At 39.4% G+C, this 26,983-nt stretch overlaps 2 protein-coding genes across 2 annotated transcripts in view; one reads left to right on the top strand and one right to left on the bottom strand.

Moving 5' to 3' along the window:
* Positions 1-424: 424 nt before the first annotated feature.
* The window catches only part of Gfm1 (G elongation factor mitochondrial 1), a 40,943-nt gene continuing 14,384 nt past the window's right edge, over positions 425-26,983 (bottom strand). Inside the window, exons 9-18 of the mRNA XM_046431808.2 lie at positions 25,307-25,444; positions 23,685-23,786; positions 23,208-23,264; positions 20,809-20,946; positions 20,031-20,113; positions 10,667-10,829; positions 9,008-9,152; positions 2,374-2,534; positions 1,475-1,528; positions 425-1,328 (exon numbers count right to left, since the gene is read on the bottom strand). Coding sequence (XP_046287764.1) covers positions 1,197-1,328; positions 1,475-1,528; positions 2,374-2,534; positions 9,008-9,152; positions 10,667-10,829; positions 20,031-20,113; positions 20,809-20,946; positions 23,208-23,264; positions 23,685-23,786; positions 25,307-25,444 — 1,173 coding nt within the window. The 3' untranslated portion in view covers positions 425-1,196. The remainder of the gene's footprint in view (positions 1,329-1,474; positions 1,529-2,373; positions 2,535-9,007; positions 9,153-10,666; positions 10,830-20,030; positions 20,114-20,808; positions 20,947-23,207; positions 23,265-23,684; positions 23,787-25,306; positions 25,445-26,983) is intronic.
* Positions 13,619-19,961, top strand: Lxn (latexin). Its single transcript, XM_046431809.2, has 6 exons — positions 13,619-13,847; positions 15,150-15,212; positions 16,439-16,616; positions 16,887-17,023; positions 19,359-19,421; positions 19,669-19,961. Exons 1-6 carry the CDS (start codon positions 13,719-13,721, stop codon positions 19,765-19,767), a joined length of 669 nt encoding a protein of 222 aa, XP_046287765.1. The 5' UTR covers positions 13,619-13,718; the 3' UTR covers positions 19,768-19,961.

Below are 26,983 nucleotides of genomic sequence, written 5' to 3'. Positions count from 1 at the left end.
TTCTCTATTGCAAAAAAAACTCTCTCATGGGGTTGAGAGAATTAAATTAGGTAATTCATTTAACAAACTACTCAGCAAATGTCTTGAAAACATGTGCTCAATATTTAATCCTTTTTTTTCAACCTAGAAATCTTAAATTATACAGTCCAATCTATAAATCAAAAAAACCAAAAGCACTTAAAATCAGTTATTTCATTTCTATAATCCAGTAAGGAAAAAGACTAGGAGATGTGTATAGTATAAGATAATTTTTGGATTAAGAAATTTGGGATAGTATGGTGAACTGCCTGGGAAAACCTAACTTATTGTGGAAACCAAAGCTGAAATGTTTGTTCTCTCACAATCTCAATGAATATGTGACAAATTCTGGTAGACTCAAAATTCAACTAGCGTTTACTAGGTGAGTGAACTGACAGGGCAACAATTCTGTAAATCATACTTTATTATTTAGGGCTACAGAAACATTTAGGTGAACACAATCCAGAACAGCACATGTGAAGGTCTATTTTACTTCAGAGAGGACTGCAAGTAACATATGTACTCCTAAAACAGAGGCAGTTACAAATGTGCAGAATCCATAAACTGAAGCAATCAGCCATATATGAATCAGCTGTTCCCTAGCAGGGACATATGACATGCCCTCTTAAACAGGATGGCTTGCCCATTAATGACATTATCAAACATTATAATGTACAAAATTCACTTGCAAGTCTTCAGCAACATAACTTAAAAATTCAATGTAGGAGACACAGACAATAAAATTATTGTTTGACAAACAAACTGTTAACAAAAGTGTCCATTGCCCATTGCTGAATCTAGATGGAAGGTACATGGCTGTTCCAATTCCAACTTTTCCATATGTTGAAAATTCTCATGAAAAAGCAAATATGGAAAGGAGGTTTATACACCTATTCTAAGTTTAGGAGCATAATTGAAATTAATCCCTTTCTCCCTTAAATAAATATTAAGTATATTTCAGGAATATTTTATTTGATTTTTCAATGAACTACAAAACCAACCAACAGAGTTGAGACATACATAGAATTATCTTAGAATATATGTAATAGAAGCTCCTGAATGTAAAATAGGAAGTGCTTCTAAAACTTGTTTCAACAACCTGATTTCACTCTGCTGGAATTCATCATATCTAAGTCTTGCATATTCACTTAAAGTTACTAAACTCACAACAAGGAAAGTCAGTTCTTGGCTTTTCCTTTTTTTACAGGAAGTTGACCTGTTGCTTCCAAGTGCTTATTAATGAGGTCTTCCTGTGTGGAAGGTAAACATGGCTGGTATCTGCAATATTCCATGGTGTATTCTCCTTTTCCCTAGGAATTTAAAAGGCAGAGAGACAGAACAGAGAGACTTTTTTTTTACAACTATGGAATCATGTAAAGCCAGAATCTCATAAATCTCATCACTGTGTAGGATGATCTTTTGAAGAGCACTGTGGTAAAGATAAACACTTGCTTACCTCTGTGCAAGACCTAAGTTCAGTGGAATAACCAAACATATCATTCAGAGGGACCTAAAAACAAACGATAGATGTTATTAGCATTGCTTGCTAAAAAATACCTGAGAAAAATACAGAGACATATTGGCTACTTAATACCTTAAATTTGGATTTCAACTCACTTCTTTTGGTTTAAAAGACTTAAAAGCCAAAAGAAAACCCTTTTGCCTTATTCCAGGCGGAAACCCTATTTGAAAATTGTTTCACTTGCTGGTCACAGCTGGAAGCCAATTTCTAGTTTCACAGAACAGACACCACTGATGGCCTTTCCTTCCTCATCTCACTCCACCCTGTCCCCGGCTCAATCACTAAGAAGTGATCCTTCTGTGGAAATGTTAATGTAAATTTCCGCTGGATGCTGGCTGTGTTTCTTCTGTGGTGCTGGGGAGTGGATGAGGCCTCATCTGTGCTGGGCAAGCCCCAGCACTGAGCCACACTCAGCCCTGGGTTGGCTCCTGGTATGTCGTGTGCTGGTGGCAGTATAATACAGGGGCTTTGGAAATATGACAAGTATTCCTCTCCAGACTTAAATCAAGACAGAGAGGCAAGGGAATTAATGTTACCCCAACAAGCTAGAGAGCACATCATAAAGCAGCTATTCAAATAAAGCTAAAAGGAGGGAAAAAATCTACACCTAAAAACCAGGCATATGCACAACAGGCCAAGGTGAATGCATCTTATTTTTGCTTCTGCACTTAAGAATTTCTCTAGCAACAGATTACAGAAATTCCCAGATATATATAGGCAAGATTTCAATACAGAAATGTGTAAATTTGCTCTATAATCTCAAAAAACCAAAGCTAAATGACTTCTTTCTGTGGGTAAAAAAGGCAAGACTATCAATAATCAATAGTACTTACATCCGCATACAGTGTAAAATAGTCCTCAATTCCGTCTTGCCCTGTGATTACTCCATGCCGCCGGTTAATTCCTGCAATTACTGGTCCCTGAAATTCATTTGGGGCTATAACTTCCACAGACATAACAGGTTCAAGAATACACAATGTTGCATTTGCCAAGGCTGTTAAACAAACAAACAAAATCAAGTGTATTAGCAATTAAACAAACTGGACACTCTTCCCTTTCCAGCTTCACGAAAGAGGAGGGACACATACACAAATGATGTGCTTCAAGTATCTGGTCTGGACTCATTTTTCTGGTAGCAATAAGTCATTTTTCTGTGTGGAAATTCCAATAAGACAACGTTTAATTCTAGTATTAGAGTTTCCATTACAGTATTTTTATTCTTAAAACTCATTTATCAAATGCTTTATATCAGGTAAATTATCCCGTTGCTCATTTCTCTGGAGATCTTCAGGGATAAAGACATGAATTGGTAAGTCTCTAACCAAAGAAAACCCAAGCCTTCTTGTTTGTTCCTGGCAGACATTATTTTTTACTGTAAGAAAAGAGCAGTTGGGGCTGGGGTTGTGGCTCAGCGGTAGAGCACTCGCCTCGCACTCTGGAGACCCTGGGTTCGATCCTCAGCACCACATAAAAATAAATAAGTGAAATGAAGGTATTATGTCCAACTACAACTAAAAAACAAACAAACAAAAAACCATTAAAAAAAAAAAAAGAAAAGAGTAGTTATCGCAGGGTGGGAGAGGGTGCAGACTGTGCCCCCCATATGCTTAGGATAACAATCAAGTCAAGCCTCACCTCTTTCTTTTTCTAGGCTAAATGATTCCACCACCTGATTGAGAATCAGAAGTACACGTTTACAGCTTCTGCTCTACCTCAAACAAGTCTATATGCCTTCTGTAAAAATAGTCTGCTCGGGTCTTAAGCTTCTTCACAGACAAAATAAAGATCCTAGGCTAGATGTTAAGAACCATTCCAGTAGTAAAAATGTGTATTTGTTTTTTATCCCATTAGATAGATAATCAGAATACTTCTTACAGTTACAAATGCTGACTGATGTTTAAATATAATATGGAAAAAAGTATAATAAAACTTCAAATATTTATACTTACTTTGGAAGTTATGCTAGTGCAGAATAATGTTGTAGCCTGATTGGCTACATGACGTCCAAATAAGGCTTTAAGCAAGATAGAAAAGTTGACAAAGAAAGTGTTTTGTTTTAAAATTAAAGTTTTAAAAACTTTTCCACAAGAATTGATTTAACTAGCAAATCATTCTTGTAAATTCATTAACACAGGACCACCAGAGACCAAGATCGATGTAAGCAGCAAAGAGGCGTTTATTGCGAGCTAGCTCGGTCCTCCATGCGCACACAGCAACTGGTGATGCTGAGAGGCCCCGAGCCCAGGGTTTGCAACAGTTTTATACACTCTTTGGGGAAGGCAGGGACTTCACATACATCATAGCATCTCTTAGCAAATCATCACACACCGCGGGAAAATCATAAAACAACTCTAAAACATGATTAGCACATTCACTGGTGGGAACAAGTTGGGTAAGGGTGATTGGTTAGTACAAGAGGGGGATTCGTTTGAACTGATAGGTTTAAGCCACGAGGGGAGTACATGCTGAACTACACAGTTTCCCAACATGTTATCAACCACCATAAACTACTGGGAGGGTCACCTGGCATCCCAGGTATTTCCCTGTCTCATGCTAATTGGTGGTTGCTATGGGTCCTCATCTAGCCTGACTGAGTCAGGGACACCTGGCTCCACAGATCTCTCCTGTTATTTGTAGATAAACAACTCGGCAAGGTGGGTATGTGCCTAGGAGTGCTCTGTCAGTTTTTCTAAGGACAAAGGTCATGCCCCCTTCTTTGAACAGGCTTTGCTCTGAGGTAGAGGCTGGTTTCTCATTAGTGCTCCTTCCCCCATTTGTCTTAGGGACAGGATGTGGCTCTGGTAGAACACTTGCCTAGCATGACCAAGGTCCTGGATTCCAAACAATCCGAGCACCGCAAAAAAAATAAAACAAAGACACCCCTGGTTTAAGTGCAGTAACCACAAGAACAGAATGCAACACACAGCTCTCCTTGGTGTTGGGGGGGTACTGACACCCTGACCCCAACGATTCGCGAATCCACAGATGGCTGGTATCTGCACGCCACCGGAGCACATCCTCTCACTATTGCTCAATCACCTCTACATGACTTACAACACCCAGCACATACCGCTAAACCACGGTACCGTGTAGGAAGCAGACAGGGAAAGCGTGTACCTTTGTTCAGAGCAGCTCGAGCATCCCAGGCCTGGCTGCATAGTACAGGAACAAAACCTGGGACAAATGATGCTGGAGCTGCGAGGCTGAGGGCTGTCAAACAGTGGGAGCACACAGCCCACCTGGGACTCACCCACCTGGATCCGGCACAGTACTAAAACTAAACACAAAGCAAACTCAAGTTGTCCTTTTTCAGCTTTCTAGAATTTTTTTCTGAAAAGTTTTTTTCAATCTGTGGTTTGTTGACTCCACAGATACAGAACCCATGGATACAGGTGGCTGGCAGATTTCATATTTCTTAGAAATATTAACTTAAAATCATTTTCTAGCTCAAAACTACCTTTGACTAATAGTCTCAATTAGTGAATTTTCTTGTGAAAAGAGGAATGCCTGAACTCACAAAAATATTACCAACTGACAAGTTACACTAGCTTGGCTCCGACAAACCCCACAGACACCTGAATCAGACGGAGAACCCCAGGCTGCAGGCACAGCTTCATTTTTATATTTTCTTTGGTTAGCAAAACAGTAGCGTCTCCCTGGCTCTGAAGACACATAATTAATACAGAAAAGGCGCTCAGAACAAGAGCAGTGAGCAGCTGTCCAGACTGAATTACACACTGCCCTCCATTTCAACAGGTCAGTAATGTAGAAAGAATAGACTGTCAAGGGTTACATTTTGAAGGAAAGGGCCATGTTCAGTGCCCATCACCCAACTGTTGAGGGTGGCCTGTCCAGTTCTGCTCGTATTCTTTCACCCTGTTCCTTCCATTTAACTTCCTGTTGTGTCCCAAATCCATCTCCTGATTCATTTCCAACTGAACCTTGCCCTTCTGCCTTCCTTTAGCCCTGTATCAAAAGACTCCAGAGCTAATATCACCCTATCAGTTTTCAAAAGCCACATGGCAGTGAAGTCCTAAAAGCAGGTTCACGTGGTCTGCAGCTTCTTACAGTATGGGGTCAAAATACTAATGTCATCATAGGACCTTTTAAACCAAAGTGGTGGATAGAGATGGTCATGTCTCCACTTCAACCCACTTGTGATCATCCATAATGCCAGACCAGTGCTAATGCAGCTGTGTGAGCAGGCAGTGTGGCCCGGGTTTAACTTTAAGCTCCACCACTAACCAGCATGTAAGCCTGGGTCTTCAACTAACTGCTCTGAGTCGCAGCCTTCTCAGCTATGAGATCACTGTGATATGTGGCCATTCACCTTCCTAATTCATGTACTTCACATAATCCACAGCACAGTAAGCTAAGCAAGCTATCACTGTTATTATGGCCACTCTGGAGACAACTAGTTGGGGAATGGGTGGCAAGGCACAATACTAGGTCAAAAGCAGTATGACAGGGAAAGGACCTGGCATTCACTATGCCCAAATATGTACATTGATATTTTTAAGTTCATCCCATTTAATATTTGGGAATTTTCACCACCCAGCAGGCTGGCGAAGCTCACATGATGTGCCCAATGCCACACAGTAGATAAGATTCAAACTCACAGCTGGTGAGCAATGGACAAGAGCAGGACACCGTGGTATCAAATGAGCTGGCAATGTGACTTGGCTGGGCCTTTATTTCTCTTGCAAAGTAGCTACAGGTTCAGAGCTTCTTTTAGAGAAGGAAAAAAACACTGGCCACAAAATGATGGCAATGGTCACATCAATAGGGAGAAATAGGGCCAAACTGAACATCCCATTTCACACTTCAGATTTCAGTTACATCATTGCTTAATCTCAGGATGAAGTTTAAAATCTGAGTCAGACCAGAATACGTGAAAATCCAAACTGTTTTTCTTCTAATCTTAATACATAAAATGTATTACACTTTGCCATCATATAACAATAACTTATAAGAAAACACTATTCTTATATTAAGCTCACTTACTAATGTTTTCACATGGAAACTCTGATATGGCATTCAACAGAGGTATGTGTTAAAAAGTTGGTTTCTGTTACAAAATTTGGGAAGAATTTCCTCATAACTGATATTTTACATTTTTATCTCTTTTAGGAATGTAAGTCTATTTTAATTTTTATTCTATGCCAATGTTTAAATTTTATTTAACTTTAGTTGACAAATAATAATTATGGGGTAAAATGTGATGTTTCAAACACTTTTATCTTTCAATCATGGAGAAACAGGGTCAGATGAAGAAACACCAAAGCCATTTGTTTATCATGCTGGCCCCTGCTCACCTGCACAACCTGGGAGGAAATAAAGCCTCTCAAAGCATCTGTAATTCAGTGTTTTCCTCTGCACCTCTACTAGATGGCAATCATGTTTAATGTCAAGGTTTTCCATAGATATACATGCATATCATGACATAAACACGTACTTATTATATTTAAACATAGAAGCAGGTAACAAGAATGGTGTTCTTAACTACCATCTGGCTTTCTGAAGCTACTCCTACCAGGAAAGCCACCATGACCCAGTAAGAGCCTCCACAGTACACGTGTTTGTTTTCACTGTATTTCTAAAACATATAAAAGTTTTAACTAACTTGTCAGTTGAAGGCTTATTAAAGTGGTCAAGACTTAGAGGCATTTTAATAGGAGTCATACTTAATAAATCCAATTTTTTGTGATTTTTCCTGTTTCCATCTGACACAATCTTGAGATTGTACCAAATTTCTATAATACAGACTGCAGAGGCATTTTTAATAGAGAGCTTATATGAAGGAAATGGAGAGCCCTTTTTCAATTTTACAATGGGACACTGGAACATAAATTTCTAAAGGCTCCTATATAAGTGAAGAACAATAAGAAATGAGCAACCTTCTCCAGCCTCAGCCCCACACCTGATCACAGATGCAAACTGAGCCAAAGGCATCATACAATCCAAAATTCATACAGAACCAATCAGATCCTGACTTACAGACTGTTTAGGGAATGGGACTGTGACTAACTCTCTATTGTCCATTTCAATCATCTTTGATGAAAATATTTGACATTTTGTGAATCACAATTTTCCTGTGTGAAGACACATCGGGACATTACTAATGAATTACCAAATAATGGCAATGGAAGAAACAGAACAGAGAATGAATTTTCTGGCTCAAGGACATAATTTCAAAGTTCCTTTGTTGACACTCTGGAAAGCAGTATAGAGATTCCGCAGAAAACTTGGAATGGAACCAGCATTTGACCCAGTGAACCCTCTCTTTGGCACATACCCAGAGGACTTAAAATCAGCATGCTATAGTGATGCAGCCACATCAATGTTTAGAGCAGCTCAATTCACAATAGCTAAGCTATTGAACCAACCTAGATGCCCTTCAACAGATGAATGGATAAAAAAAAAATGGTATGTATATACAATGGAATATTACTCAGCCATAAAGAAGAATGAAATTATGGCATTTGCTAGTAACTGGATGGAACTGGAGACTATCATGCTAAGTGAAATAACAATCCCAAGAAAACCCAAAGGCCAAAAGTTCTCTCTGATATGTGGATGCTAACACACAGTAAAGAGGGGAGAGGGAAGAACAGAAGTTCACTGGATTAGATAAAGGAGAATGAAGGGAAGGAAGGGAAGGGAAGGGAGAAGGTATGGAATTAGTAAAGACAGTGGAACAAACTGGACATAACTTTCCTATGTTCATATATGAATACACGACCAGTGAAACTCCACATCATGTACAACTATAAGAATGAGAAATTATACCTCCTGTATGTATGTCAAAATATACTCTATTGTCATGTATATCTAAGGAGAACAAAAACTTTTTTTTTTTTTTTAAAGTTCCTTTGTTGAATAACCTTGATAACAAACTGCTATGTTATCATTTGCTTTCTTCTTGCTGAGGATTCTAGTTCATCAGTTTTAATACATGTATTATTCTCTGGAAAAGGTGGATAATTTTAGCAGTTTAACAAGAAGTTTGCATTGTGAATAAGGTTTACTGAGTTCTTTCAAAATCTTCTGCTATCCTTAAAATGCCTAAAAGCCTTGCTTGCAATGTGATATAAGAAAAATAAACTTACAAACTTATGAACTTCTTGACAATTAAATAAATCAACAAAAATAGTCTATAATTAAAATATTTTTAAAACATTTCTTAGAATTGTGAGCACTTGTCTTCTCTATTAAAAATAGAACTTGATTATTGATGAATTCAAACGTGGAAAAAACCCAGATGATTTAGAAGAATTAGGTAGGCTTTGAATGCGGTAATCAACCCTCACGTCAACTCAATTCTATAAATATTTGTCCATTACCTACCGCATCCCTTGGTTGTGGTATGTAGTGTCTGGGTGGAAAGACTAAGGATAGCATTGCTTCCTGCAGGTCTACCAGAGGGGACAGACTCGGCACGGTTGTGGGCGCTGGAAGGCAGCTTACCTTGTTTCAGAGCACCTTCTCCAGCTCTGATGAAAGAGATTTCGTTGGAATCGACCATGTGGTGTGCTCCATCCTGCAGAACAAACCGGAGCCCAGAGAGCTTGTGACCAGAAAGAGGGCCCTTCTCACAGGCATCCAAAAACCCCTGTCAATGAATGAAAACAACTTTTGGAAGGAGTGGATTTCACTTCAAGATGCATTACCAAAAATGTCAAATGAAAAGATGCACTAGTCTGTTCAGAAGTGCACTGTTCTTAGGACGTATGCCATGTTTCATCCCTCAAGAATGTTAAATCAAAATATTTACTCATTAAGTGTCTGTACTATGGCATCTAGATGAGCAAGCCCTTGGAAAAGTATATGACTTCCAGGTGTGAGCTAGCTGGAGAGGATGCTAACAATCACTTTCTCACAGCCCCGCCTTCCAGAATCCCTCAACCCACAACCCATGGAGAGGCAACAGCATGATCCTTGATTTTATACAGAGGAAACAGAGGAAGAGCAAATCTAAGGAACCTCCTAAGAGAAACCTTGCATCAGCTTTGGTGTTTACCTCACAGCTGTGTCTGAAGCCCCTACTCACCCTATCTCTGCTATGCCTTGAGGGCGCTTCACTATGTTGTAAAGACACAAAGTGTAAAGTCAGACCATGCCAGTAAGAAGTGGCCTTAAAAGGTTATTTTACTTTTCCAAATGCAACCTTTTAAAAAGCCAGTTTCATTGATATATATAATGGATACACAATAAGCTACACGTATTTAAGAGTAAAATTTGGTAAGCTGGCAATTCTTTTTTACCTAGTCACATAAAACTCCTATAATTGAATTAGTTTTCCCTGTCAAGCCAATCACATGGCTGCACATACGTATATTTCTGACATTTTAAAACTGTGAATTGTGTTTGATAAAAAATACCTAAGCTCTCCTTCACCTATGTTAGAGACAATGTATCTTGAAGTGTGTGAACAGTCTTGAAGTAAGAGTGCAGTGCACAGTACACACCACCCACCAAAACACCACCACCATCACTAAAGCTAAAAGAATGGCCCATTAATAAGGATTTTTAAGTTAAAAGGTTAAAAAACAAACAAGCAAAACCACTCAGAACCCATCTGGCGATCTGGACAGCAGAACACCTCATGATTCCCCAGGATGCGAGAGTCTAACATCTCAGTTTTGTGAAGGGGGGCAGGTTCAAGTATTTTTACTCTCAGTTTACAAATTAGAAAACTGGTTCTAACACTGAGCCCAGGGGCTCACTGATATGCAAGCAGCAAAGATGACCCAGTGCCCAGGTGTTCAGCATCTTAATGTCATTCCACTACAACAGGACGTGAACATTCCATAAATCCCTAACGACCAGAACAAATGTCAACTGCTGATGTCAAGCAACATAGCAGCTTCCGTTTATGAAGAAAAATATGATAACTACGATTAAGAAACAAATGATTTCCCATCATTGCCACAGCACATATCCATATTGTTTGAGCTCAGTGAGCTAAAAGTTTCACATCAGAAGTAAAGCTGAACAGTCAGTCAGAGAAGCAGGCCTGCAGCCAAAATGAACAGGGTGGACAATATACCAAAAGAGAAGTATGATTCCATGCTCACTGAACTGATTTTAATAAATGAAAACACAACACAATTTTGTGAAACGCACCTTTTCTACAGCAGGCACAAACTGCTTTGGAACATTTGACCCAAATGTTTCATCTGAAAACTCCAACTTGGTGTAGTTCTCTGGGTCTAGAGGCTCCAGCACACCTATCACTTTTCCAAACTGGCCTGCACCGCCTGATTGCCTCTTATGGGTAAACTCGAACCTGGAAGAGATTTAAGAGGCAGAAAACCAACAGAGCATTACATGATTACCAAAATGGAGTTAACTCCTACTAATTCAAATGGAAAAAAAAAACATATTTTTCTGTATACAATCAATGCACACTAAAAAAAAAAAAAGGTAATTAAGAGTCCAGCTGGAGGCGCTTGTTCTAATAGCCTGCATTCCAGGGAGCTGCCCACTCTGGAACCCCTCCTTCCCTGGAACACAGCCTTTTCTGCGTCTCTCACTGTGGACAGCTGATTTACTCAGGTCATTCCTATCTGACTTTGCTATTTAGGCATATAGATTATAAGGGTATTCATTCCAGATGGAATAATCAACACCTGAAAATGATTAATGGCTAAATGACAGCAACCAACATAAATAAGTTATGAAAGTCACTTCAGACACAAATCTGCGTCTGCTGCAAATACAGCATCACAAATACGGTAGAACAAGCATTTTATATACATATTAAAATATGTAAACACAGGCTATTTCACAGGAAAAACACTTCATGAGTATGCCTGCAAATAATTTATTGCCTTAACCTGAAGCCCTCCTCAAGACCATGGATGGAAAAGGTCACTTTCAAGAGTATCTGCAGGTAAGTGGACACGAATGGGGAAGTACTCTGGGTACAGGTGGAATAAATATCAGCCTGGCTAGGAGATGCCAGCTTGGAACAGGCCACTTTCCTAAACAGTCCACATATGAAGAACCCGGACTAGCCGCCTCTCAATGATCTTCCAGCAGTCAGGGCCTTCAGGATGGCTGAAGGGAAAGTGGGAAAACAACTGCCAAATCACCATAGAACAGCTTCGAGGGGATTTCCAAATCCACAGCAAATTGACACACAGACATAAAGTTTACTATGTGACATTTTAAGCCTTATCTTCAATTTTACATGATAGGACATCAACACACACTCTCCATCTGTACTGTCGGCACAGTGATCACTACCCCTAGCTACTTACACATCACAATTAAATAAAACAAAAAAACTCAGCTTCTCAGTTGCACCAGTCACAACCCAAGCCCTCCACAGCCCCACATGGAGGGTGGCCACTGTCAGGGACACAGAACACTTCCAGAGATCTACTGGGCAGCAACGCTCTGGAGGACCAACTTGCAAATGAGGAGTCCCACAGTTTCAGGGACCATGTCTGAACTTGTGATTGAGAGGCTGCGGAGCCATGCAACATTGCAGGACTGTGCTAAGCACTGCACATGGACGGTCCCCCTTGTTCTTCACTACATACATACCCATGAAGCAGGTGCTCTTTAATCATCACTCTACAGATAAGAAACCCAAGGATCAGAGAGGCTAAGCTACTAAGAGGCACAGCCAGGGCCTTTGAACCCAAAACCGATGCTCTTAACCAAGTACTCTTCTAGAAGGCTAATGATATAAACTGATAACCACTCATCTTAAAACATACGAGGAGGCACTGCATGAAGGAAGATTTTGCAGCAGTTTAGGTAAAGATACTGAAGAACAGAAACACTCTAAACAGACATGGTGACAGCAAAAGAGCCCTGCCCGCAGTCAGACCATTGCACGCTGTGAAAGGCAAGGTAGTTTTGACAAAACTTCAGTCTCACACTTAAATTAATGTTAAATTAGAACTATGTTGGTTTTGCTGTTTATCTCTAACCTATAGACTTGTTTTGACTTTACAGTCATAATAAAGCTGCAAGCCACAGCCATTTTTACTTAGTTTTATGCTTATATAGTCACATAAGATTATAGTATAATCTACCTGATCCCAGAGAATCATAAATCTTACTTTGAATCATAAATCTACACATTATTCAAGTCTGAGGATGGACTCAGTACTAACCATTAATGAAGCTATAAAACTTCAAAAACCCATTTTTAAGTAAAAGAGAAAAGAATCTCTATTTCCATTTCAACCAATTAAGGTGAAGTTCTAACCATAGGCCTGATGAAAAGGAACCTTACTTCCTGATCTTCAGCAAACCCAGAGAAATGCCTAAGGTGCAAATCTTTTAAGGTGGCAAAAGGAATAATTTCAAAAAACTGGATAGTGGAAATTCACTGCCTTCTAAAAGCTCTCCTGTTGAAGCAGCTGTGAAACCTCACTTTTGTCAGAGCTACTTCAATGCAGTCTGTTGTGTTCAGTTTTTAGGTATGTTTCAGAGCAAAATTTTCAAAGTGATTAGAGTCAGATGCATGGTGTTGTATCGAAAACCTCATCTAAGATCAGCAAAGGAGGAGTGGAGTGCAGGTGCATCTCCCCCTCCCCCATCCAAATTACTTAGTCCCCAGTTTAATTCTATAATTTGTAGTCTCTCATACTTGAATTTGGTTAGACCTGATCCAACCCCACAGAAAACTGAGAAAGAAGGCGCAAATCACACTACCTGTGACACCTCTGCAACCTGCCCTATGTAAGGCCCTGCTGTATTAAGAAAGTTGTGCTCTAATCTGAAAGAAAAGCAGGCAGACAGTCTCTTTTTTTAGTCTAATTCTTACGAGTTGCAGACTAATAAGGAAATTCATTAAATGGTATTTGAGTGCTAGACAAAGACAGCTTTTCAGAGCATAATTCAGTGCTGCAATCTTTTAATTTTATATCTAGACGCAGACTACTTAAGAGGCCCCAGCAACGCAAAGGCCAGAGAGCCCTGTTTGCCTAAGGGTTTAGGAGAGACCAAGTCCCCGCAGCCCTTAGCGCCCCAACTCCCTTCCTCCCGCCTGCAGGCGGCGCAGGCCTGGCAGCCGCTGGGCGGGCGAGGCCAAGGGGCGGGGCCACGGCAGCCTCCTAAGCGGGGAGGAAGTAGAGGGCAGCGCCCGCGCCGCGCGCCCAGCCCAGCCAAGGCAGAACCTTGCAGCACAGAGCTGGGTCCAGGCAGCTGCTTTAACATGGAGATTCCGCCAGAACACTACGCGGCCTCCAGGGCGGTCTCGGTGGCCGAGAGCTGCATCAACTACCAGCACGGAACCCCCCACCAGGTGTTTCTGGTGCAGAAGGTGGAGGAGGCCCGCTTGGAGGTGAGTCCAACAGGACCCAGCCAGATGTCGGGTGGGCAAGGTGGGACCCGCTGGAGTGGTAGTGAGGAGCGAGTCCCGAGAGGGGTGAGTTGCGCAGGAACCGCCAGGTGTCCCTGGGGCAGACCCAGGATGAGGGAGCCTGGAGGTGGGTACTGCGGGGGTGCAGGCCTGGGCCCTCTAGCCCCCAAGTTAACGTTCCTGGGGTAGTCTAAGCTCCAGTCCCTTCGTTCGTTCTCTTCCTGGTAAGGGAGAAACGCCAATACCATTTCAGTGCCCACCCTGACAAGGAAATAGGGAATTACAGCTGACTTTAACACTTTCCCTAGGGGACACCATAGAAATCATTCAAAAAAAAATCTTAAAACTGCTACTGTTTCTTATCTGCTAATCTACCTTCCAAAGGACTCCACTGCCTAAACTGTAAGACCAATCCTTATTAGACCCTTTGACCAAAATGAAGGGGAACACCAAGAGCAAAAGAAGCTGACCTCCAAAGTCAGAAAAGAAAAGCCTCTGAGCTGAGCTTGGAGGTAACCACCATCACATTACATGGCTGCCTTTGGGCTGCTCCGGGCTGAAGGGTGCAACTGGAGGATGCTCGAAGCTGCAGCATGCCCACCTTACTATATTTGGGTAGTCCCTCATTTTTATTTATCAGATATAATTTTTAACCACTGATGGTTTTCAGAGCTGACAGGGAATAGATTCTACTCCAAAACTGCAACAGATAGTACAAGTAGGGTAAACTCCTAATCTGTCTCTTGACTGACAAGTATCTAAATGTTTGTCTTACTCCTGTAAAAAACTGTTGAAGTACCATTTTGCAGGGCCACTAATACACAAGTTAAAACAGTACTTAAGTACAGCGAGTCTCCAAACACTGCAGTAATCTGCCTCAACATGGAATCCATGTTCACTGACTCGGAGGGCACCATGGGCTTTATGAAAAGTCTTTTAAAAGGTATATCCTATTTGTCATCTTTAGATTAAAAGCTCTTTGAAAATTATTTATGTAGAGAATTAAATTTTACAGATCTAGGGGTTGGAGTCTGATGATGATTAAAAAGTGAGCTGTGCCCTTTTTATTTGTATACTTCTCTTCTACCCTTGTCCTAATCCAAACAGACTGGACAGAGAATCTGCTCAATTAAATGTTAACTGGTGACATGCCTCTCTCAAGATGCATGGCTTTAATCATGCCCCTCACCAGCCAGCCCTCCTCTCCCCATTAAAGAAGAATGCATTTCCTAAAAATGTGACTATTTGACTTATTTTCTTTTTTACACATTTTCTTAAATTTAGGATATTCCAGGAAGAGGACACAAGTACCACCTTAAATTTTCTGTGGAAGAAATGACACAAAAAGTAAGTGAAGGGGCTGGGATGGTGGCTCAGTTGACAGAGCATTTGCTTAGTATGTGTGAGGCACTGGGTTCAATCCTCAGCACCACATAAAAATAAAATAAAGGCTTTGTGTCTACAACAAAAAAAAAGTTTTAAAAAGTGAAATATCCTTTTGTATAAATGTTATTCTGAATATTTAAAATCATCTGTGTTGATCAAATCTATAGCATTTTAGATTTTTACTTTTTTTAAATTGTTGTGAGATCCTTGACTCCTTTTGTAAACACTGACCATCTAGTCATATGGTCAAAGCTTACAAGGGCCAGCTTTGTAAGCTTACTCCAAAATTTACTATCTTTGTGTATTCTGATATACATCCTGAATTATTTCTACTGAACTATTTAGAAAACAGACTATACTTCAGTTCAAATATATTAAGAAGTTACATGCTCACAGGCAGCCTGAGTTTATGTCCAACATGGCTGAGTGAAGTCATTTACTTTCCAGTCCTTTTGCCAGCATTTAGAGAAGGCAGGCAAGTGCTTTCAGGTATCCACGAGCAACACAGTGACCAACTGATACCACTGCTAAGGCCCTTTGTGGGGCAGAGAAATTTTAAATAATTATACATGTGTCGAATTATTTTAGAAAATTTAAAAGAAACTGCAATTTGCACCATAACCATCTTGGAATTTTTAAAACCCTGCTCTTTTTTGAGTCTAATTATGAAGAGATACAGACTAATAAGGAAATTCATTAAACAGTATTTGAGCTACTAGACAAAGACAGCTTTTCAAAGCATAATTCAGTGCTGCAATCTTTTAATTTTATATCTAGACACACACTGCTTTATCTGTGTTTGAAAGGAAATTATTTCAGGAGCAGGATGTTAAGAGTAGTGGAAAAACTTAAAAAGTAACCAGTGTTGGGTTGGTATATAAATCCAGATTAAAATCTGATCTCACAAATGGATACTCCATTAATACTGAAATATACTCAAAGCTTTAGGTTTAGGATTTGTAAGATTGTGATACTTAAAAGTTGTAATTAAAAAATCCACTTTAGGGTACTTGCCTGTTAACTTTAGAAAAGGAATAGGATAGGCCCAATTAGATGTCTCTGAAATCAGGCACTCTGGGTCAAGTCTGAAACCCCTTTAGGGTTGATGCTCTAAAGCCATCTCACAGAATAATCAGTAATTTATGCCATCTCTACATCCGGATCTTTTGCAAACATGTTTCCAACAGCAAGTCACAGTGAACTGCACAGCTGAAGTACTTTACCCTCCAGTGGGACATGGCACTGCACCAGAAGTCTCCTTCACATTTGAAGGAGAAACTGGGAAGAGTCCAGATGAAGAGGATAATACATTCTATCAAAGACTCAAGTCCACAAAGGAACCACTAGAAGCACAAAATATCCCAGGTATATATAGGACATAGAAAAAAATGTTAAGATTAACCTCTATGCTCAAAATTGTCAGATGTTAACCATGTTGGAAATATCCTGGCTTTGACAACAAGATTAATTTCCAATGAAGCCAACAAAAAAAAGAAGCCTTGGAACTTTAGAGATCCATGGCTTAATTATTTTCTGCACAAATTTGAAGAAAACTAAGACTTAAAAAATCTAGATTTTTTCAAAGGTTAGAACTGTATATATGATATAATTACATTTCTCATGTCTCCCCACCAGACAGTTTCGGAAATGTATCTCCACAAATGAATCCAGTTCGGCACTTAGCCTGGGTTGCCTGTGGTTATATAATATGGCAGAATTCTACTGAAAACACATGTTATAAAATGGCCAAAATTCAAACTGTCAAGCAAGTGGTAAGTACTCTCTATAAAGCACATTATTGGCAGGATGAATGCTGACTAAAAGTATTGCAATTCACAGTTGGACAGTATTCTAGTCATTTTGCATTTAACATAGTGAAGCTGATGTTTTGAAGAAGTCAATCCTGACTAGAGAATATAAAGAGTTGTAGGAAGAATCCAAAGAACAGCAACCGAACCAGTCACGTGGTTGGGTTGGCCAACAGACGCAAACCACAGGCCCCCTTTGCCTCCAAAGTTGGGCTCCTCTTCCCAGTGCCAGGTTAGTCTGCATTCCCTGGGCACATGCTGACAAGGAAGCATAACAGCAGCAAGGCAAAGTCAAGGGTCTCGTAATGAGCAGTACTTAGACTGCACCTTCCCAAGGCACCGCAGTCGTGATGGTTCTTCACCTTTCATGTTGGCTTGAAATATAGCTCTGATGCTTCACTCAAACCCTCTTCTTGAGCAAAAAGGTCTGTAGAGTTTTATTAGTAGAAGCAAGACAGAACCCCAGGCACCCAAATCCTTGCAATGACTGTCTTTAACGTGCTATGCACAGGTTCTCAGAACCACCTTCTATGGCAGTCACGTGAAGCTGAGCTCTCAAGAACAGTTTGGCACCCAATACACGTTATTCCCTTTAGCAACCAAAATTCATGTTCCCATCACTTGTGCACTATCCTGGACTCTGCTTTTGTTCTCTGCTGAATGCTGGTGCCACTGGTACTTAAGAGATATGTCTGGCCTTTTCCCCAAGGCTCAGCTTGAAGAGCAGAAGCACTGCAGTCTCTGTGAAGCCTGCTGTACTGCCTCTCAAATAATTCCACTACTTGCTCCTGAGCTTGCTGCAGTTTTCTTTCATAACCCACTTAGTCACACTTTACAACCTCACATCCTGTTGCTAGCCTTATGTTTCCTTACGTGTGATATGACATCTATTAAGAAGTACATCTTTCTAGATCTTAAAAAAATCTATGAATAAATTCTTTGATTTTAGCTTTATTAAGTGGTTAAGAAGAGAAAAATTTCAACTAGAACCTAATGGGAATCAAGAAACACAGAATGCAAAGAAGCCACAACAGTTTGAGTCAGCTCTATGAGAGAAAAGGACTTCCCTGCTGACTTGTTTCAGCTTGCTGGCAACAAACTGTGAGGCAGCTGGAGCACCTTTTCTCTGCAGGCTTTTGTAACCACTTTAGGCAACTATGGGCACTGGAGGGCAAGATGCCCAATTACAGTACTCAGAGTCAATGCCAAAAGCCCAGCCTACATAGCACAACATTTTGAGAAACAGATTTCACAGACATCAACCCTGCTTACAACATTCCCATAAGGGTACCTAAGCTTCAGTAACTGACTCCAGGTACAGAGAGTCCTAAAATCATTACTGTGATTTTTCAAGCCAAGTCTTTAGTAATATGTGTACAAGACAATGTTGGTAGTTTGACAAAAAACAAAAACAACAAACTCCTGAAACCCTTCACCAAATGATGATTTTTAAAGTATTAATGAAAATCTCAACAGAGGGGTTTAATCACAGCTTTACTTTCTATATATTATCTATCTTTACTTATTAAGATCCAACATATAAAAACCCTTATGTATGCACTATTCTTTGCTGATACTGTCAAAGGAAGGATTACTTGAAGACACTACGAAGAGAGAAGAGTATGCTCTTATCTGACCCTAGGCCACACTGACAACCACATTTAAACAAAGGAGCCCCAGGAGCTGTGCTGCACCTTGGACTCTAGGGCTTGGCTCAGCACGTCACTCCTAAGCCTTACAGAGACATGTATGGCACAGCAAATCTCTGGTGATGGTTTTAAACTGTGCAAGCACAGCAGTTCTGTGTGGCTGATAAATACTTTTTATTCCCAAAATAATAAAGAGTATGGAACAAAAGTTTAATTATAAAATGAGATGACCACACTGATTATATATTACAATTTCCCATTTTCTAGAAGAGAATCTCTATCGTAAAAATTGGCTTCTTAATGTGAACATTCATTGCTATGGTTTCTCTTAAGTGATAATTTTATCAACAACAGAAACACTAAAGGTTCTTAAGTAATAAGCTACACAGAATAAGGCTAAGTGGCTACCATAACATGGAAGGTAAAAACATACAAACAACTTTTAGAGTAACAAATAGAATAATCATGACTTTAAAATATAGTTTGACAGAATGCTTATTTAGAAGACTACTTTTTGTCAGGCTCAACTGAAATAAATCATGACACCTTTTTTTTTTAACCTAAGTGGGAATATTATAATCATCTAATAATCAAAGCTCATTTTAAAATTAAAGCTGCAGTTTTAAACACCAGGCTTTTGTTTATCACAGCAAAGGAACGATGACTTCATTGAACTAGACTACATCATCCTGCTTCATGACATCGTATCGCAGGTACAATATCACTTGTCTGTTCCATGTCTTTCAGAGCCACAGTAGGTTTTATTAATTCTATATCTAACTCAGAATCTGTGTAGACTCAGACAGGGACTAGGCTGAAACAGATTATATTTGTAGCAATCTAGCCTGCTTTTTGCTATTCCTCATGAAGACTGTGTTGTCACCAACAAAGTCTAAACCCACTGTATCTTCTGAATTGTTCTCTAAAATTTATCATACCACTACTTTTCCTTACTTCTAGGAGATTATCCCCTGGCAAATGCAAGTTCTCTGGCACCCACAATATGGGACAAAAGTAAAACATGACAATCGTCTCCCAAAGGAAGCACAGCTGGAATAAAAAGACCCTTCCATTGAGATGGAGTGCAGACATGTCTATTAATGATGTGCAAGTCAGTCCTCACTAGAATCTGGCCTGGGGGAGCCAAACAAATCCTGAAGTACCATTCTATATAATGTCATGCTTACAGTATAGAACTGTACCGATTCCATAATAAAAAATACTACTACATAAAAATGTCTTTATACCAATAATGATTTTGTACATCTCATAATTAAGTTACAGTTTCACTCTCACAGTGTATGATTACATTGCATACTTACGGGACAGGGGCAGTAATGGTCTCTCGAAAGGCAACTTTTGGCTTTCCTGTGATACAAGGGCAGCCATATTCTCTTTCCATTCTCTTTTTTAAAAAAAAAAAAAAAAGGGAGGGGGAAGATTATTTTTTTTGGCATAATGAAATTTTTAAAATGAACTGAAGAAAAATCCTAAGCAGCTTAAACATCCGAGTAGCATTCACTTAAATATAACAGATCTTAAATCACTGCAGTGTCTCATTAAGGATTAAATATGTGATATTTAATGCTTAATTTATACTTACTGCCAATTAATTTATCTGCTAAAATCTCACCACTATTCCATATTTTTCTGTCAGAATTTTCTACCTCAGCTTCAAAGAAATGGTCACTCCATAATTTCCAGTGACATATCTTTTGCTTTCATTTACATGTACATGTATGACCTTTCCCAGGAACATTCTTTAACTATCCTACAATGGTCTTTAAGCACGGACTTGAGAAGAAATGGCCTAAAGAGTGGGTACAACTGCCAGTAGTCTCCCAAGGCTAGGACCAGAAATTTTTTGACCTAGATGGATAATCTTGTTGCAAATCCTCTCAGCCCCAATTCTAGAACTCCACAATACTGAACAACTGAAAGCAAAAAAATAACTGATACACAGTGGAAGAAACTGTACACCACATGTGGATACAAACCAGAGTGAAACTTGGAGAAGCATGGAGTTTACAGTCATTATACTGAGCATTACTGACTTAACAGTAATTACATTACCCCACTTAACTTCCTGGTTAGTCATACCTGAGCATAGATTTCCAGGTGTAATTCTCCCATTCCAGATACAATAGTCTCTTTGCTCTCATTATCAAAGTGCACTTTAAATGTGGGATCTTCTCTTGTAAACCTGCCAATACCTTTTGAAAATTTTTCCAGATCATTCTTTAAAAGAAGGAAGAAAAGTCATGTGTTTTACAGAGCACAATGAGCAATGGTATTTTTTGAAAGAACATTACTGAATGAAATCAAATATGCCAGCAGTTAAGAAATAAAGATAACCCTTACCTAGCTCTATTCCATGCCTTTTTTAAAAAATATGAGATTGAACACCACACAGCCAGACATCAGTGAATAACCAGCTAATAGGATTCTCTCTTCATGCCAAGACAGAGAACAGGAGTCCAAGACTTAACTCTATGCCCTTTCCTATTACACTGCAAAAACTTCACATGTGTAAAGCTACTCATTAAGTGGAAAGAGACTTCTGTTACATTTTAGAAATGCTACACATCAAAAGAAAACACTCAGCATATCTACCAAGACTCTCTCATAGATTCAGGAGGACTGACTGACTGTTAAGGCCAATAGTAAGGTGAACGGCACACTGAGACTCCCCCTTTCAAAATAGTCTGCTTGGATACAGTAAAATGCACCTTTAGTCCCTGATGTAATTCCACATGGTGAGCAGAATAACAGATCTGCAAAGATGCCCTAATCCTCCCAACCTGTAAATATGTTACTTCACATGGCAAAGAGGATTTTGAAGATGTGATCAAGGTTGCAGAACTTACAATAGGGAAATTGTTGTGAATTACCTGGGTGGAGTAAAGTAATCATGAAGACCTTTAAAAATGGAAGAGGAAGGCAGAAAGGAGGTTGGGTAAGATGAAGTATGGAAGAAGAGGCAGAAAGCTAAACACAAGAGGGACTCAACCCACTGCTGCAGGCATTAAAGATGAAAGAAAGCCATGTGTCAAGGAAGGTAGGCAGTCACTAGAAGCTAAGAATGGTCCTCAGATGACAGAGGAAATGGGGACCCCAATAATATACCCACAGGAACTGGATTCTGCCCACAACCTGAGTAAGCAAGGCAAGATACTCTACCCTAGAAACTCCAAAAAGAACACAGCCCTGTTTGGTTAACTTAGCCCACTGAGAACGTGTCAGTCTCTGACCTAGAGGACTGTAAAGAGTACATTTGTGTTACTTTAAGCTACTAAGCTTGTGGCAACCTCTTATGACAGCAACAGAAAACACGCGCCACACTGCCAGTATTCACAGCCACTGTTTCCCACATGCCTGGAGCTGAAGCATGCATTCTGCACATTATCTTAAACCTATCCTTGATGCTGAAAGACAGAACTATTCATCTTTTACAGAGGAGGGAACTATGTACAGAGAGGTCAGGTTCGTGGCAAGACTGGGACTAAATCCCAGGTTAGGGATCAGGTTGGTCTCTTGCCTTTCCCTGCACCAGCCAAATACTCTCAGCACAGTGGAAGCATCTTTGCTGCACTATCTGTGCCCCCTACCCACTTCCTACCGACGATGTCTCATGGCTTAATGCAGACACTTCATTATTTGGTTTGAAATAATTTACTCCAGCAAGCAGACACTTTTCCAACTTTTAAACATATAAACAACTCCAAAAAAATTTGGATTATGGATGCATTTGAATTATCCGGTCAAATGTTTTACATAAACTCTGGACTTTGGGATGAAAACGCATAATATGTTTCATTTCTAACCTCACTTTTCCAAAGGGAAATTTTGACAATCTCAGCAAAACACCTGGAACAAATTATGACATTTACTAGGAAGGAGGAAAGGCTGCACCTCCTGGAGTCTCTGGGAATAGGCAACCATTTCATGTTTCTTGCCTCCTCTACTTTCTCTTTTCTACACTGAGAAAAGAACTAGAAAACCTCATGATTTCTCAAACAGGTGAAGTATGGTCTCAGTCTATGTACTGAGACCTATGAAACCTTGAGCCCCCAAATAACATTTCCTCCTTTAACTGTTCTTTTTAGTTCTTTTGGTCACAGCAGTGAAAAAGCTGACTAAAACATCTACCCAACATGCACACGTACTTTACAATGGGTTTCACTAAAACTCAGGACAAATATTCTTATTTCCCATTTTTCCATATTTTAAGAATGCAAGAAGGAACATCAACCACTATGACATAATAAAGAGCTATAAAATAGTCTGGTGAGTATTAAAATACCACCATTTTCTTAAAAAATACTGAGGAATTATTGCCATCACACTGATAAATTTAAAAAGAAAATCTTAATATCAAAAGAGGAAACAGACCATTAGGACTGCTGTTTATCACAAGATACAATGTGTATTCCAGTACAAATTAAAAAAAGATCTCAAGTTTTTATTGTGATATAATGAACTTTAAATCAAACTCCTACCTTGTTAGAAGGCTTCATTGCTATTGAAATGACAGGATCAGGAACATGAATTGACTCCTAAAATATTTTTTAATAGAACAGAGAAAAATTCAAAAACTGTATTAAACAGTACAGGATGGATTCATTTAATGTGCTACATTACAAAAGGACAAACACCAGACAACATCTTTAGCCAGACAATTTATATCTTGGTTGGTTTTTATGCTAAAAAGGGAAATATATTAATGTAATATATTAATAAAGCTATTCACTAATATGATGAAACCATGAGCCCCCAAATAAGCATTTCCTCCTTTAACAGGGGCTGGGGCTCAGTGGTAGAGCACCTGTCTTGCACGTGTGAGGCAACGGGTTCGATCCTTAGCACCACATAAAAATAAATAAAGATATTGTGTCCATCTACAACTAAAAAAAATTTTAAAAAACACAGACTTCTGGCATGCAAATGATAAAAAGCTTTGAAATGGAAGAGCTTACCATAGAAAGGTCACTGTTCTCTTTGGTTGTGAACGTGTCTCCACTAGCACAGTCAATGCCAAACAAGGCAAAGATGTCTCCAGCATACACTTCCTCAACATCCTGAGAAAAGAAGCAATACAAATCAAGACACAACTACAAAGTAACTGCACAAGAAAAACTACAGAAAAACAAAGCAGAACTTCCTTCTGCAGAGAGTAACCCATGCAGCACCAACCACCAATCATGCCAAGACAGCTTCTACAGGGTCTTTACTTAAGTACACCTCAACAGACAAGATTTTCCCCCTAATGGAAAACTCAGAGCTATGGCTTCATCACCTGAAGGATCTGAAGTATTCAATTAGTGACTGTGCCTCACAATTCTAAAGTTATTTTTAAAAAACAACTGGGGTTGTGGCTCAGTGGTACAGCACTTGCCTAGCATGCATGTGGCACTGGGTTTGATCCCCAGCACCACATAAAAAAACTAAATAAGCAAAATAATAATACTGTGTTCATCTACAACTAACAATATTAAAAAAAAAAAAGTTAAAAAGCATGTACTATCTGTGCTACCAAAGTTAGACAATGAGATCATAAAAACAGGCATGTACAAGGAAAAACTGCAAAGGAAGTTTTGCAAACAAAGGAAGCGAATGGAGCACACTATACTAAAAATACATTAAATTTCTCACAGAGGCGATCAGTCAAAAACACAGGAAGGCTAAGAACCAAGTCCAGCTGCCACGCTTCCTAGCAATTTCCTCTGAGATTGACAGTCATACACAACAGCTATGGAGTGGTGATGCAGCCTTGCGTCTTGCTTTGATGACTACAGAGGGGTATGTATTTTCTTGAAAAGGCTATGACAAGCACTCATCCTCCCAGCCTGCCCCCTGCTGCCTATCTCACAAAGCAGCAGAGATTTCCGACTTCAAGTCAGCCTATTCCTCTTCCCAAGAGAGATAAAAGTCATGGCCCCTCCCCCAAAATTCCTAAGATTTTGCTTAGACTGAAGAATTTCTCCAGGAACACAGGGCTGGACGGTGGAAGAGTGGGAGTGGGTGCAACCTCATGTACTCGGGGTTTCTGCCAAGCCCTAACCAGAAGGACTAAGAAGACTAGGACAGATTCAGAGCCAACTCAAGCCCAAAGTCAATGACCCAGACTCGACCCTGAGCAGATTTGACCACATGGCCCTGCAAGGGGATCTACAACAAGACTGAAAGCTCTAAGGTTAAACAGGTCTTTCATACCACCACATTTCAGAAAGTGAACATACTGAACCATGTGGAAAATCACATGAATGTGCAACCCTCACTGATCTATAGGAACTACATTCTGCTGTCCTAAATGCCTACCTAGTACCCTCACTGCTGCTCATGAGGAGAGTGCTGCACCTTGTGTGGAGTCCTAGGGAACAACCTGTCCTTTCACTGCAACCTGGCCATGGAAGAAACTCACAACCAGTGGCAGGCAACAAGCCCCACACCTGCCTATCTGGCTTACAGCAGCACACTCCTTCAGAGACAGCACATGCAAGGAAGACGCGTGTATTCAACCAGAGGTTGTTTCCTAACAGGGCGGGGGCGCCAGCATAATTGACTGCTTCCACATGGATGGTGCACACCCCTCACTTGCCTCCATCATGTCAGCGTGCATGCGCACTAGCCGCTGCACCCGCACTCTCTTTCTGGTTCTCGTGTTGTAGATGGTGTCACCCTTCTGTAGCAACCCCTGGTAATTGCGGACGTAAGTTAACTGTCCAAATCGACCCGCCTAGAAGTCAAGATGGGGTGTGGTAGAAGAATAAAGAGAAACGTAAGAGTCAAAATCAAGAGAAAAACTTCTCAGCTACCTGCAAATACTTTCAATTTTAGTAGCCCATCTTACATACATATCAGTTTATCATCTCAAATTACATGACACTGGCTTGGAAAACAAAAGATATTAAATGGTTGCTGCTGATCCACCTTTTGGTATCATAACCCAGAATACTTTTTATATTTCCTCTGAAATAAAGGTTATTAGCAAAGAAATTTGTTTATGTAAGGAAGTACACCTTTGCCTTCTAATATTATTTCTTAAGTTCAGTTTAATACTCTAAGACAGGAAACAGAAATGAGGCATAATTACTGAAAAAACAATTAAAAAAACCATAAATGGCAGGAGCATACTACATATCTAAAGACACCTTTGGTAACCACATGGAAAAAACACAAGAATTCTGTGAAAGGACTGAGTACACTAACACTGACCAAGTAAATATATATTTAAAAGCTGCCAGTTTTTACTAAGTTAATTTACAGGCTTAATACTATAGCAATAAAATCCAAACAGATCTTTAAAATTTAGTTTATTATTTAGATTTTTGGTACTAGGAACTGTATCAAGAGTGCTCTACTACTGAGCTATAGCTCCAGCCATTTTTAAATTTTGAAACAATCTAAGTTGCCCAGGCTGGCTTTGAACTTGTTATCCTCCTGATTCGCCTCCTTAGTTGCTGGGATTACAGGTGTACACCACTGTAGATTTTTAAAATTTGAGTAATGATTTAAAAATTCACTCAGTTAAAAACAAATTTTTCAAAACTATGGTAAAAAGAAAATAACCTTCACTAATATAAAAATGCTAAGTGCTCAAAAAGTACAGAATCAGAACAATTAGACTTAACAGTCCATAAGGTACAATATAAATATTTAAATATTAAATGTTTGTCAATAGATGATAAAGGAAACATGATGAATCAGTGGAAAAGAAAGAACAGAATTGTTCATAAACTGGCAACTAGACAACTGGTTTCTATTTGGAGTCAGAAGAGATACATTAAAATCTAACTCACAACATACACCAGAACCAAATTCTAGCAGGATCAACAATGGAAAAACAAAACCATAAGAAAGCAAAGGAAACAAAAGTAAACACTGACAAAATATATACAAAGAAGAGGGTTTCTAATGTTAAAAATGATAGAATGACTAAAGAAAAAGACTGATATATTTGACTATAAATTTTAAACTGCTAATTATTTTTTAAAAAATCAACTTCATTAGAGAAAGCTGGTATAAATAACACATGTGACTCCAATAAGAAAAAAATAGACAAAACAAAAAGACAATTAGAAAAGAGAAAATCTAACTGCATTGTAAATATACCATTGAGAGTTCTTTGTCAGTGGGAAGTAGCGCAAGATGAACACTACATGATTTTTCATTAATTAAATCAATAAAATCATAATACTCTGTACTATAGTCACTGAAATAACCATAAATTCTGAGAGTGTGAAAGCAATCTGAAGCAATCTGGTAATATAAACTA

This window comes from Marmota monax, unplaced genomic scaffold, assembly GCF_021218885.2.
Source record: "Marmota monax isolate L192 unplaced genomic scaffold, Marmota_monax_Labrador192_F-V1.1 WCK01_AAM20220418_F8-fsc00022, whole genome shotgun sequence".
In the NCBI taxonomy this organism is placed as follows: Eukaryota; Metazoa; Chordata; class Mammalia; order Rodentia; family Sciuridae; genus Marmota; species Marmota monax.
The sequence above is the reverse complement of the archived record's forward strand: the minus strand, read 5'-3'. Positions and strand labels throughout refer to the sequence as shown.